General features: G+C 40.6%; 1 protein-coding gene across 1 annotated transcript in view; it reads left to right on the top strand.

The window, feature by feature from the left end:
* Sdc2 (syndecan 2) overlaps positions 1 to 14,970 on the top strand; it is a 99,507-nt gene that overhangs the window by 80,582 nt on the left and 3,955 nt on the right. Inside the window, exons 2-3 of the mRNA XM_075961236.1 lie at positions 4,437 to 4,548; positions 11,119 to 11,252. Coding sequence (XP_075817351.1) covers positions 4,437 to 4,548; positions 11,119 to 11,252 — 246 coding nt within the window. The remainder of the gene's footprint in view (positions 1 to 4,436; positions 4,549 to 11,118; positions 11,253 to 14,970) is intronic.

Raw genomic sequence — 14,970 nt, 5'->3', positions numbered from 1 at the left:
AACTAGGTTGTCTTCAAAAGCCCAAAGAGTCAACCTATCAGAAAACCCCGCTTCTCCGTGGTGAGCCTCCTTCTCATGCTGCCTTCCAGAGCACAGGGATGGTGGGCAAGGCAGGGAGTGCAGAAGACACTGAGTTACACCCTCAACCAAACCATGTTTATTATTTTTAAAATCACTTTGTTAAAATACAAAATCAAGTATTTTCATGTCATATTTTGCTCATTGTTTCTTCCAGTAGCCTTTCTCTTCCTACACACTCTATTTCTGATTACACGCTTACAAATGGACACCCACAAAAGCACATACCATGGAGCTTTCTGTGTAACTCAGGATCTGTACCATAGTTCTGCAATATGAGTTTTTTAAGTATAGGATTTGAGAATTTTTTTCCTATGCAACTACACTTTTGACCTTGCCTTTTTCTATGAATAGTTCAGATGTAGTATATGTAGGAAAACAGAGTAAGCCTGGGAAATTGTTAGATAGTAGATTAGTTTTTTTAAACAAACCCTTAAAATGAGTGTTTATAAATGTCCATGGACTTGTTCCTGTCATATCCAGTACAGTACAACAGTATCCTTGTCCAAAGCTAGGCAGAGAGTTCTTTCTGCTACATTTTAAATATGAAGATATTTTTCAAAATTAATGAGAGGCAACTGGCACCTTTGACTTTCGGCAACCTCACTCTCTATGAGAGGAATTGGATCAGTAGAATGTTAGACAGAGTTCCTCCTGGTCCAACCTGTAGCAGGTTTCTTCTTCCTGCTACTTCCTTGCTTTCCACAGCTTTCTTTCTGAACCTGTATTCACATCTTGCAGCGGCCAGGAGGGGGAAGGTCTGAGAGGCCAGCTCTGTTGTCCTCAGAACCCTGTTAGCCAACAGCATCAGCTCTGCCTCAGCCATGGTGAGAGCCAAATTAAACAGCTTCTGCATGAAATCCTGCAGTCTGCTCCACGGCTGGCCTCTGTGACTTTTCTCTCAGTTGCTTCATCCAGTCACTCTGTGCCACCAAGGCACTGAGCATGTGCAGAGCATATATTGTCTAGGAGAATGGATGTTTGACTAGGTGGAAGATCAGTCTCTGAGAGTGCCTCTGTCCATGGCTTTAGAGAGAGAGGCACATTGCTGAGTCTTACAGGAAAGTTGCTACATAATTTATTAGCGTTTTCAAGCATGTTAACTGCAAAATCCTTTACCAACACAGGGTATGAAATCTTCAAAAGTGGCATTTGTCTTGTTTGGAACAGTGTTTCAGGGGAATGGGGCAATGGGGAATTCATGGAGCATTATCTGCTACAGGTGCAAAGGACCCTTCTTGCTCTTAAAGTGTACTCTGTAGAAGGAAATGGCTGATGCCCACCGTGTTCTCAACGTTCCCAAAATCTAAGCAGTGGAGAATGATTTTAATTTGATGTCAAAATTGCTTGCACCCCAATGAATGATGGAAAACCAAATAATCTTGGCTGCCTCCGAACACATCAGATATCCGGAAAGCCCTGAACCACCCTGGTGCCGCAGGACTGAAGTGGCTTCAAGCAGACTTCTCTAGGTGTCCCCTGACCTTGTCTCAAGTCCTATAGTAATCTAGACCCCACAGTGACCTCTTAAACCATCATGATACACAGCATGCTTGAAAAGTGGTGTTACTGGGCTCTCTAGGAGAATTCCACCTACCAGAGTTCTGGTCCAGACAACTGGATCATCTACCAACTAGTAACTTGGTTGTTACTCAGTAATGAAGTACCTTAGTATTAGTACTGCCATGCCCGATTTCTGAGAGAGAGAAAGAGGGAGGGAGGGAGGGAGGGAGGGAGGGAGGGAGGGAGGGAGAGAGAAAGAGAGAGAGAAAGAGAGAGAGAAAGAGAGAGAGAAAGCAAAGAAGAAAATGAAATGCATTCTATGTTAAGAAAAGAGAAACTGGTTTCTAAAATCTCTTTTCTACTTTTACAGCCCTGGGTCATTTACATAGATATAGTACAATGTGTTGGAAGTATGTGGCATGTTACCTCGCAGGCTAGAATTCAAGATCAGTTAATTATAAGGATGCTAGAGGTCTTGGTGTGTGTGTTACTAAAACCTGAGTCAAAGGTTGCTTAAGCCAGTGTGATTTAGTAATCTCCGTTGACAAATATTTATTGAGTACCCATGCACTTTGAGATGGACAAAGAACAAGGTCACACAGGTTATTCAAGATCTGTATCAACATATTGTTGTCAACCAGAGGCAAAGAGAATACATAGGAGCCAATTAAAAATAACAGGAAATCTCTATCTTAACTGGTACATGTGCTATAAAGTCAAAGGCAAGTTCTAACTAGGGGACATACAAGAAAAATGACTGAAGAAGTCAGACCGTGTTTTGAAAAGCAGACCGGATGTGACAGGGGTAAAGGGGTCCTTAGATAAGTTAACAGGACAAGGTAGGACTGGCAGTAGCTTTGAGGTGGGACCACAAACTAGTTCAACACAAGTAGTGTTTTCTGGGCACCCACTATAAGCCAGGTACTGAAACTTAGCGGTGTGGAGTGTGGGAGGCTTTCGGGAAGGTTCTGATGTATCAGGTTGAGTCCAGGATGCCCCTTGTATACCAACACCACAAAAATGTTCAAGTCTTTTATATAAAATGACAGATTTTCCCATGAGTTCCACATATTCAGCTTTTTCCCTATGTTACTTATAATAGCTAATACAAAGTAAATGCTAAGCAAATGGCTGTTTAATTATGACAAGAAAAAAGTCTGCATATGCTCAGTGCAGATATTTATTTATATATACTTATTTATTTTGAGACAGAGTCTAACTAGGTAGAGGCTACCCTCAAGCATGTGTGTGTGTGAGTGTGTGTGTGTGTGTGTTACAAATTTGTCAATCTCTAGCAGTTTAAATCCATGGAGGTGGGTTCCAGGAATGTGGAGAGCTTACGTGCACAGTCTTCTCCCTCAGTCGAACTGAGAAGGTAATGGGGTCAGTTGCTTGGAGCTACAGTATGCAAGAGTTTGCAAGCATTAATAATGAAAGTGTGGGATGGTCAGAGGCTTGAAAACTGGTATTCTGTAGAACTTAGCTCTAACTGCAGCAGGAAAGCTCCAGAACATTCTTGGCTAGAGTGGGAGGGACATTACTCATGCCTGCAAACCAGCTTGCTGGAACCCAAATCCCTAAGGGCTTGTCCTCTGAATCTGTCAGTTTGATCGCTCAGACAAAGTGAGTCTCATCCTTTTTTGTTCTTTGGCATCAAGGCCCGTGGAGAATGTGGGCTCACATTTGAAATCCTCCTGCCTCTCCAGCCAGCCCCTGATACTTGAGAGGATAAAGTGCTGCTGTTCAGAGCCAATGCCTACTAGTCGTCCCAAGAAGGTTCATTAGTATTGACTACTAAAATTGAGTTTTATTTTTAGTAGAAATCTAATTGAAACCAACATAGTAAGGAAAATATTTTTTTTATAATTCCTGTGAGAGACAAACATCCAATTTGATCATTAAAAATAGAATAATAATTCATGTTGCGCGTTTCAAAGTCAAACTTTTTTTAGAAGCTGCTAGTCTGAGATACCGGTGGTAAAATATCAATTTATTAAAACCATTTTAAAAGGGTTCATCTCTGCTCTGTCTACAGTTTATGTAAGTTACTCCTTTGGCAGAATTAGATGAATTTTAATAGTAACCTCTTATTGGAAAGCTGAGAAGCTGTCAAGCTGGGGTATTTGGTGATTGGATCCCTCTCCAATTTTCTATCAACAAGTGCCTATAATACAGGAAAAAGTGCTCTTGTGGGTTGTCTGTGTTTGTCATTAAATTTTGCTAAGCCAGCAAGCCTAAAAACTAAGCTTGCTGTGGACTCTTGCTCTTGGTAGATGAGCCCCACAGGCCTTGCTCCACACAGGTTGTCCTGCCTGCCATCAGTGCAGATTTGGTCTATACAGAGATCTCTGAACTTCCCTGGTAGCTGAGAGCACTCATGTGTAGTGAGAAAGACAAGTATGGCCAAGCCTGTGAGTGTCTGGTGTGTCTTCGTGGGTCCCAATGTGATTAGTGTCATAATACCTTGCTTTAGGCTTCCAAGAGAGTCTTGAATGATTTGAGTGTTCTGTGGCTTAGCTTTCTCCATCAAGGAATCTCATTTGTGGTAAGAGGAATGCCTCAGAAAGTTTGTTAACTTGGGACAAGAGATGCTCAGGCAAGTTTAGTGGAGTGGAATGACGAAGCCTATGCCCGAACTTGAATGTCTGTTATAAGATTAGGCTGTGTCTGTGGTCAGCCCTTGATGTCATGTAAGTTGCTAAGGTATTGTGCATAAGGGATGGCTTGATAAGAGGATTCATAGCACAGCACTAGGGGTTCAGGTCTTCAATGCAGCATGTGCAAATCTGGAATAGTACACGAAGCAGAACCTTTTAAATCTGACCATTCTGAATTGCTTGTCTTTATCTTCTCAGAGAGCAGAGCTGACATCTGATAAGGACATGTACCTTGACAACAGCTCCATTGAAGAAGCCTCGGGTGTATATCCTATTGATGATGATGACTATTCTTCTGCCTCTGGCTCAGGTAAATCTGCCTGCGCATTCACAGATTTTGCTGTGCCTTCTTCTATGACGTGCCATGTGTCATAGTCATAAGCATAGTTTTGGGGTGCAAATTCTAGTTCTTTATAACTTAAGATGTGAGATCTTGGCAATTTAAGTCTCAGTTTCCTCATTTACAAAATGGAAATGAACATTTATCATATAATATATATTTATATGCATTATATATTTATATATCTATATATTTATAAATAAATATTTCCATGTATTTACCACAAAAAGCTTTTGTAGGGAGTTGAGATGCTAGCCTTAAATTTTATTGTTAAGATTTTCAGAGTATAATCATAGAAACCACCCTTTAAGAAATCCTACAAATACCAGTTTTATAAAATGTCTGCTCTATGTTAAGATTATACTCAAAAACTGAAACTTATAGGCTTTTATTTATATTGCTCATAGGTAGCAGGAGCAATGTAGCAGCCATGTAATAAAAAGTTAGCTTCATATCTTTGATTCTTCGGTATGTTAGTTATCTGTTGCACCTCTGCAATGCTACCTAACAAGCCAATGCTGGCAGCGATAGGCATTTAATTCATTATTCTGCAGGTTTGCCTTTTGGTGCTGGCTCCTCATATGTTTGAAGCTGAAGCTTGGCTGATTTTGGCTTAGCTCTGACATGTGTCTGAGAAAACTGAGCAGACTTGGCCTTAGTCCACACGGTCCTTCGTTCTCCAGGTGGCCAGCCATTTGTTCACAGAGTGAAGTAGAATTCTAATCCTAGACTTACAGCTTGGCACAGCATCACACGTGTGTGTGTGTGTGTGTGTGTGTGTGTGTGTGTGTGTGTGTGTGTAGCTCAATGCTAGGAATAAAAGTCAGAATATTAGCTTTATTATTTCTCTGACCAAGTCCCTGATGGAACTGTCACAAGAGAGGAAGGATCTTTTGTAGTTCATGGTTTGAGAGGATTTGTTTGACCCCATGTGCTTATATGGAACATGGAAATTGGAATATGTAGTGGAGGAGACCCTTCACTTCTTAGTTGTCAGGAAGCAGATAATGTGGAAGGTAATGGTGGCTATGTATAACTTCCCAAGGCAAGCCCCTACATTCTAAGTTTCTAGTATCTTGTAAAATAGCACCACTAGGCAGGGAACAAATGCCCAATACATGAGTCTGTGGGGGCATATTTTATGTTCAAATCATAACACCCATGACCCCTTGCATACATATCACTGAGCAATGTTCCTAGCCCCAAGCTGTATCTCTTAATGAAGGGAACTATCACATTGCAGAGGATGCAGGCACAAGGATGAAGAAACGAGTCTTTGATAATTTCCCCAGTATATCTTACCTGGAAATGTTTTACCTGTGCTAGGAACACCTCCTAAAAAGCTGAGAAAAAGGAAGAGCTAAGTATGTAGTCAGGGGATAAACAATAAATGTCTGGCTGGTAGCATGTAAGAAAGTCTTAGCAAGGCCTTTTTTTCTTAGGGTGTCTATTACAGATTAGATTTAACTATGTTAACAGTTATTATGCTGAATATAAATGTGTGACAATGAGGTTGGTCTACATTTCAGAGAGCCCTAGACAAACAAAAGTCAACTGAACCTGGAAAACATCTAGACGTACAAGAATGTTTGATTTTGAAAGTGACCAATCTGAAAAGACAAGAGGCAGTAGCTGACCCAGGAATAAAGAGTTTCCACCCTATCTTGCTGTAAAAATAGCCCTAGTTATTCAAAGGAGCGTGATCATCTCACACATGCAGAACGAGTGTAAAAGAGTTGTTCTCTGTAGCCCACAACACTATTCATATCCTTCACTCACGGCACTTTTTTTTGTTTAGCACCTCAAAAGTGTCTTGTAACTGTCATTTCAAAATGTCCTCGAAAATAATAAATGTGGATCTTTGTGGTCCCCCATTTCGTCACAGATCTTAGGATCCAAGGGTTGTTGTGGATCTGTAGAGGTTGCACAACTCATTTTGCCAATGCCTCCTAAGATTGTGTTTACTTTCAGTATAAGGGAAATGGGCCACAGTGCTCACATGCCTCCCTATCTCATCCATTTGTGGGAGTGGTGCATCTGCAGCCTTGAACCCAGTCATCAAATGGACTGGATGGAGATAAGGCTTGAATGTGGACAAGTTTCTTCAGCCACAGTTCTAGCTTTAGGACGATAGTCAGAAAAGTTATTGATCTTGACTTCAGCAACTATGCTGAGCTGTGCCGTGGACATTGTTTTTCAATGAAAGGTAGTACTGTGTGTAACTAAAATTTGTGAAGCCCTTTGTGCTGAGCGATGCTCTATCCCTATAGCAATCCTGTTATAAACGTATCCCTAATTCTGTTATCCTTTCCACTCTCGCATGAGAAAATCCAAGGAGCCTTCTCTCATCCCACACAGTAAGGTTGCCAGAAAGTAATGGGGTTAGGACAAGGACTAGGAAGTGGGGCTTGAGAGAAAGGGTTGTCGTTCAGCCCCTTATTGCCTTACCTCTGGTGCTGTGAAATCCCATTCTGCCATCAAGAAGCTTTAGTTCACAGATGCCCAGTCCCAGCTGGAAACCCTGGACTCCTCAGGGTTTTGTCCAATGTGTCACCTGACTAGCTCCTCTCATACTATCCGGTACGATAGAAAATGGCCTGGAACAGAATGTCTGAAGACCCAGCAAGGAAAGGAGACCTCACATTTGTAAATATGGATTCTGAATTGGAACCAACAAACTGAGAAGCCTTCATGAGTATCTGTTCTGTGCCACTCCAAGGGCTAAACTCTTGAAACACACAGAGAAAAAGATGTTTCCTGTCTTCAAGAGAGCAAGAAATCTAGAAATAAAAAATAATCTTTATAATAGCATGTAATTGATGACAACATCAGAAGGTACTGTCAAACACAAATAAATAACAGATTTTAAAGATGACAAATTGAGAAAAAAAAGACCCTGTCACATTCAAGATAAAGTGGTATTTAAAGAATCAGATATGAACTCATCAGAAAAGAGAGATAGTGCCTCTGACAAAATCCACAAAGGTGACAAGCACATGGGGATACAGTGCTAGTCTTGGCAGACATGAGAAGACTGAATTGACCAATACCGGGAAGCACCAAGGCACAAACCACAACACAACAAAAGGCCACGCATGCCCAGAAAGGATGGCATAAATTGAGGGTTAAAGTGGTGTTATAGGTGGTTAAAGGGTGAATAGGTGAAAATCTCTTTATGAAACAAATAGGCCCTTTCCTTCTTAACTGAAGAGACTCATATTCTGACCCCAGATTAGAACTACAGGTTTGATTACCGAAAGTAAAGCATGGTATTGATCATGGGAGTCTAAGAGACTTCCAAAACAATGTAGGCTATTGCTTCTCCCCACTCCTAGTTGGGTGATTCATGTTTGAAATTCTTTTGGAACAAAGGAAGGGGTCTTGAAAGCCCTTAATTAAACCTTATCATTCCTCATTGAGGTTTTGTTCTTATTTAAAAAATGATTCATTGAGAAGAAAATGACTCATTGTAGTAACAAATCAAGTAACAAAGTCAAAATTTAATGATAATTATGTAGGCTACTATGAAAGAACCATGTATTTTTGGAGCTGTCATTATTAATGACTTACATAATATTTTCCATGTACAGTTTACATCTAAATATGTATTACATCTGTGATTGACACATTTTCATGTACCCCACAATGACATTTTGACTAACAATGGACTGAATATACTATGATGATACCCCGGTGCTATATCAGGAGCCAAAAAGTTCCTGTCAGCTGATGACATCATATTAATAATAATGTTGTAGTTCACCCCATTACTCATGTTCATGGTGACACGAGTGTACACAAACCTGCCACGTCGCATACAAATGCAACAATAACCTTAGCTCCAGTAAGTCATCCTTAACAATGTTGATAAACAACATGCTATCAATGTTTGTACTTACTATATTTGTTATCATTATTTTACAGTGTATTCCCAATTATAAAAATATAGTATAAAACAGTCTGCAGTCGCACAAACAGTAGTCGTATACAAACACACTCCCCGAGTCTCTTAACTACACTGTTTTCTCTTTTCTTGATTTCTTTTGGATCTGCTAGGAATCAAATCAAATCAAAATCAAATCTTACACCTAATCCCACTGAGCCACATTCCAGCCCTCTTGTGCATGATGTGTGTCTGTGTGTGTAAGGGGGTGTTATGTATTTACACTTCTAGCTAGTGTGTAGTAAGCTTTTTTTCTTGGTCTATGCACACACTTAGTGATGTTTCCACAATGAAATCAACACCATTGTCCCACAACCCCATTGTTAAGTGGCACATTATTCTGTGCACATATGAGAGAAAATTATTCACTCCACCTTACAGGTGAAAATTCTGGACTCAGTGTAGTAAATTTCAAACCCAAAAAATAGGTTGATTGGGGATTTTTTTAAAATTCCGAATCCTATATTTTGCCAATGTTTTCTGCCATTTCTTCACTATAAAAACAGGTATACATATTCTGAAGCTAAAGAAGACAGTTTGTAGTATTAAAAACCCAGTTCTGACTTTACATTCTTTTTGTATTAGCCTCTTTCTTTCAAAAGTGTTTATCAAATGGCTATAATTTCTATGAGAAATGGTCACATGCTTTAGTTTGAGGAATTGAGAGCTTTCATTCAGTTTTATCTGAGGAAACAGATTTGTTTTTGCTAGCTTGAGTCTGTTTTTAATTTTTTGTACAAATTTGACAGATGATTAACTTAAAAACAGTGTTATATTTGCATGTCAGAAATTCTCAGGTGTAGGAAGCTAGTGGTTAGTCACCGTATTAACTATTGTTCTCATCGATGTGACAAACCTGACAGAAACAAGTTAAAGGAAGAAAGACTCATTTTGCTTATGGTTTCAGAGGATCACAGAGGGGAAGGCCTAGCAATGTGGATTGGCCTGTGGTGGTGGGAGCATACAGCGTTTGGTTCTATCTGGAGATCTAGACCACCTCCTTCAAACACTCATCCCTAACAGCCCATGTTCTTCAGTTAGACCATGTCCTAAATATTCCACAGCCTCCCAAGCAGTGCCTTGGCTGGAGAAGAGTGCATAAAGTATAATCTGTCGGGACGTTTCAGATGTAAATCTCAAAAGTCACTCAATGAGCACATACCAGCTCTCAGCTCAAAGCTTGCAGTGATCATGACACTATTGGACATTCAAGGAGCAAAACAAATGTGATCTCTTGGCCTTCTGGAATTTCCAGTTTAGGAGGGAATTGTTAAGTAAAAATTTTGCAAATACACACATACACAAATTAAAATCTTTTTAAAAGAGAAAGGTTAAAAGGTTAAAACTGAGCTATAAAGAGTGCTTGTTATCTGACATTTTGATGGAAAAGGATAAATGTGTCTGTTTATAATGGGCAGAAAAGTAGGAGAAAATTAGGAAGTTGTAAGCTCTCAAAGAAATAATATGTATCAAGGAGAATGCAGTTGACAGTGTCCAACGGTGATAGGAATGTGTTAGTCAGATTTCTGTTACCATAACAAAATATCTGAGATTAGCAACTTAAAGAAGAGAAAGGATTAATTTAGCTCACAGTTTTGGTGTTTAATCCATGGTTGATTGGCCTGTTGCATTTGGGCCAATAACCAGGCAGAGCATCAAGCTTGGAGTACCTTAAGTTGCTTAGTTAATAAAAGAGAAACAGGTAAGGGTCATGGTCACAGTATCCTCTTCAAGAGACTGATCCCCAGTGACTGATCTTCCCGGAGACCTCCTTTTAAAGCAGTTGTTCATATCAGACATTTGCATTATGATTCCTAACAGTAGAAAAATTATAGTTATAAAGTAAAAATGAAATGATTTTATAGTTGGGGGTTATCACAACATAAGGAACTGTATTAAAGGGTTGCAACATTAGGAAGGTTAAGAACCACTGTTCTCATGTTTTTCCTATGTTCTAATAGCACTGTGAGTTGATGGCCAGTCTATCACATGGGCTTTGGGAGACATTCATCCAACCAACACAAGAAGGGCTGATTGAGTGCCACTTAAAAGAAAGTCATTGGATGCCAACATGGAAGACATTGGTGATCTTAACAAAAAGTATCAATAGTGGATGATGTGGTCAATCCACGTGGGCAGTGCAGGCAGAGGAGAGGAGGTGGGGAGGACAGGAGTTAATGAAGAACTACGCCACCTTGGGAAAGGTGGTTATAAAATGTGAGGAAAGGCAGAGACTTGCCATGAGATAAGCAGCCAACTGAAGGAGAATTTACACTTTCCATGCTTTGATTGGTTCTGGGTTTTGAGACGGTATGTTTCCCACTCACAAAAATATCACTTGTAGCAGAAGAGATTGAATATGCAAGAGAAACAGGGTTATTGGGAAGAGTTCAAAGTGTTTGCACACAAAAAAATTCCTGCCATGCTATCCACAGACCCTACAAAGTCACTGAAGATCACAGGTTTGTTTGTGCTAAAAGCTTAAGGACTGGCATCCGGAGATCTTGATTCTGAATCAACATTCAGTGGCATTGCCTGATAATGTACACATATGTGTAATGAGTCACATGCTAAGCTCATCTTCACATCTTTCCTAGGAGCTGATGAAGACGTAGAGAGTCCAGAGCTGACAACATCCCGACTGAGTCCAAAGATCTCGTTCACTAGTGCTGCTCCCAAAGTGGAAACCATGACGCTGAAGACACAAAGCATTACACCTGCTCAGACCAAGGTGCACTTGCTTGGCGTTGCATTAGCATGTACTAACAAATACTGCTTTCTTTTGACTGCACAGAGCAGTTCTTTTTAAAGGCCCCACTTGATGATATAGGGACAAATAGCCCTTGCATTATATTGCTGTAAATGGCTCTTTGACTTTTAGCTACTACATCTTAACAGTTGACCTGCTTACTATTCTTATCACCTAGGCCTAACTTCCTGATGAATATGGTGTTTTTAACATGACACTCTTTCTTGTAGAACTAATTTCGCCCAGTTATGAAGCAAATTCTATTTATCTTAAGTCAGATTTTTTACCTTGTATCAAAAATATATGGTGAACTTTAGAACAGGTCCTGTCATAAGGTCTCAGTGAGTGTCCAGGTCCACCATCAGTGCTGCACAAACTTGTTCTACTCTCAGAAACACACGGACCTGGGCACAGCTGCACCTGTATTTATGTGTAGTGAGAGCGGACTTAATAAGGATGAGATGGTTGGACTTAGAACAGAACAAAACTACTAGCTAATGAAAACACCGAGTTTGTGCATTTGACCTTGTTAGCATTGTATTTCACTTAGCTAGCCATCAACTAATAGGTAAGCTATTTAATGTGGAAAGTGTATATTTGAGTCCGGTGAAGGCCTAAGCATTGAATCCTGGGTCTAGTCAAATGTCTTGGATCTTTAGGAGGACTAGATGTGAATATATACAGCGGGCACCTGAGGCCTGGTAACTACTGTGTAAACATTAGTTGAATTTGGTGGAGCATGGGTAATAATATGGTGGTAGACTTTACACACTTGAGGGATGGCATACTGCTTATGAAAACTTAGCAACACAAGCATCCCATTTTTCAGTTCACCCATCTGTTCATTCAGAAATAAGATACTGCCAAGCATGCAGGTCTTGGAAGGTTGTTTCCTTAAGGCAGTGGCAGGCATTGTGGGATGAGAAGCACCCCTCTGCTGGCAGGAATACAGGCAGGCTTTTTTTTTTAACCTGTGGAGTACCCTGTTCCTCCTCTTTTTGGTTCTCCCCACTCTTGGGACCTTGAAGTCATGATACAAATGGGTGGTTCCCTGCAGACATGCAGTAGGCAAGAACTCAGTTCTGTGTGGTTTGGCACACACTCTCTAGGCTCACAGAGCACTGGCATTGTTGCCAGAAGACTATTCCACAGCCAGGAAGCAGGAAGGCAAGGAGATATGCGGTGACACACCTCGGCAGACATACCTAGCATTTTCTGGGAGCTGTTCCATTGATTTCTAAATTGAATGAATAAAAGAATAAGGAGGGAAGAAATGAAAACTAACTGGTGCTGTTGGTAGCAGGATGGGTAAATACGTCAGAGCTTGTGTGGCAGTTAGCTTGTGTGCCTGTGGGAAGATGGCTTAGTTCTCTCCCACAGTTTTTCTTAACCTCTTCTCCTGCAGTGTTTTCAGCTCTGTGACCATTAAGACTTAGTATCTTGTAGTCAGGAACTCTCCTGGGGGAAGTATTGGCTTTCAATACTAAAGAGTTTTATCCTAAACAAACCCCAGTTTGATACAGCTTTCTGTACTACTAAGTATGGATTGAAAATTGATTTAAGTTTTTAAAATTTAATCCTAAAAAGTAACTGAATCAGCTTTGTTAACAAATGGACATTTGGTGATGAGTTTAGAAAGTAGAGATCCCTTGACATTTTGATACAAAATGTCTATTTTTAGTTGTATTTAATGTAATGGTGAGAATTTATCCATTCGTGGGAGGCTTATTCAATGTGTGTCAAGCACCATTCTAGGTGATGATAATGAAGATATTGATCATGAATAGCAATAAACACAATATAATTTTCTGTTTATAGTAGCATGGTATAGCTGAATTAAACCTTGCCTCTAAGATGCCATTAGTGAAGATTCTGCTTTTGTATAGGTCTCTCGGTGGCATTCCTGTCCTGCGGAGAGATATCTTATCTAGTTTGTTGTACATCTATTGAGCCCTTCAGTGTTTTTGTGGAGTCTAGTCTTTTCCCCACCACATTTTCACAGCCCCTAGACATCCAAACATGGACTCAATAAACACTCCGTTGACTTCATTTAGTTATCTATACTCCCTTTTCATAATTCCAGTTTGCACCAACATGTATATGGAGAGGCAGTTCAGATTAGCTCTGTCCTGAGTGGTGATTTCTTCTTTGTAGACCCTGTGCTGCTTCTGTGCAGTTGAGCATTTCAGTTTAAAAATGATTGCTCCGTCTGGAGCACCTTGAGCTTGTGTGCTGACTGACCTCTTTCTAAGTGCCATTTCTGTGGGGCGCGTTCCAGAGCATCCCTCGGGTGAACTTCTTTGTCCCCCTCTTATTCAGAAGTTGAGTCAAAGGGAGCTGAACAAGTCGACTCTTAAATAACTTTAGAGACTTAAAGTAACAACAGGTGAAGCCATGTTGTCTTAATGGAGTAAAGATGCTAAGGATGACATAGACTCGGGGTCTAAGCTTCAGTGTCTTTCTCACTTCCTGCAGTGTTCATTCGCCTCTTTTCCTGGACACACGAGTATCCACCTGCTTGATTTTTCTCTCCCTTTTCCTAACTTCTAAAGACCTTGCAACCAAAGCAATGCTAATGAGCAGGGAAGCATGCACTTCCTTGATGAGGATCAGATAAGCCATCCTCTGATCTGCCGCTGGTCCTACCAGGAGCCAGTTGGTGATGGGAATTCCATAAGAAGAAAATAGAGAGAACCAGCAAAATACTGCCAACAGATTTCTCTCATCTGCTCTACTTGGAACAGCAGGACTTGGGAGGACCTCCCATTTCTTCTATACCCAGACAGAAAACCTAGAAACCTGGCTTTGTGTTTATGCAGCGACAAAATGTTAATTTATGGAAATCAGGGCAGCTTAAGATTTTTGCAGTACAGAGTCTCTTGTAACCTGGAAAAGAAAATGACACTATCACTTATTCTTACTGTGGAAGCCTCATGTGTTCTGATCACTGAGATAGGGGACCCATTGATCCCCATTGATCACCAGAGTTCAAGTGAACCCCCCTTGTATAGCTTGTGGTCCTTCCTAGAAATAGAGATGACTTTGAGGTAGTCCAAGAAAATAAAATCTTTTCTTAGTTTTTTTGTCTTCTTGACTAGGATGAATTCCAGCCTTCAAAACACAACTGAATGACACATGGCGCATTACTCTGGTGAAGATGGCTGGAAATCCTTAGAATAGGTTTGGCTAGGAAGGAGGCTCATTGTCTACCGACTTTATAGTTTAAGAGAGTGGACAGTGTTTTCCCATCAGTAGTGTTAGCTACTGAGAACGAACTTCATTTTAGTTAACAGCTCCTGGAACCTAACTGCTCTAAATCAGGGGTTCTCAACCATACCTTCATCTGAGCGATTTTAATAGCAATAAAAATAACACCACATTCCTGACAGCAGACCAACTGAACAACTGAACAAAATCTCTACTCAAAGGACATGTGAGTGTGTGCGTGCACGTGTGTGCATATGTGTGTGTATGTGTGTGTGTGTGTGTGAGAGAGAGAGAGGGGGGGGGGCTGTCTCATTGGCCTAGAAATCACTTAGTGAGCTGGCCAGAGCCTTAGGATTCTACCATGCCCCCACCACCCAGTGTTTTCATATGACTTCTAGGAGTCAAACTCAGGTTTCCGTACTTGCACAGCAAGCAGACATTTTATGCACAGGGCCATCTTCCCAGCCGAGAAAGTAAAGATTCTGGGAAATTT

This window comes from Microtus pennsylvanicus, chromosome 2, assembly GCF_037038515.1.
Source record: "Microtus pennsylvanicus isolate mMicPen1 chromosome 2, mMicPen1.hap1, whole genome shotgun sequence".
Classification (NCBI taxonomy): domain Eukaryota; kingdom Metazoa; phylum Chordata; class Mammalia; order Rodentia; family Cricetidae; genus Microtus; species Microtus pennsylvanicus.
This window is presented reverse-complemented; position numbering and strand designations above follow the sequence as displayed.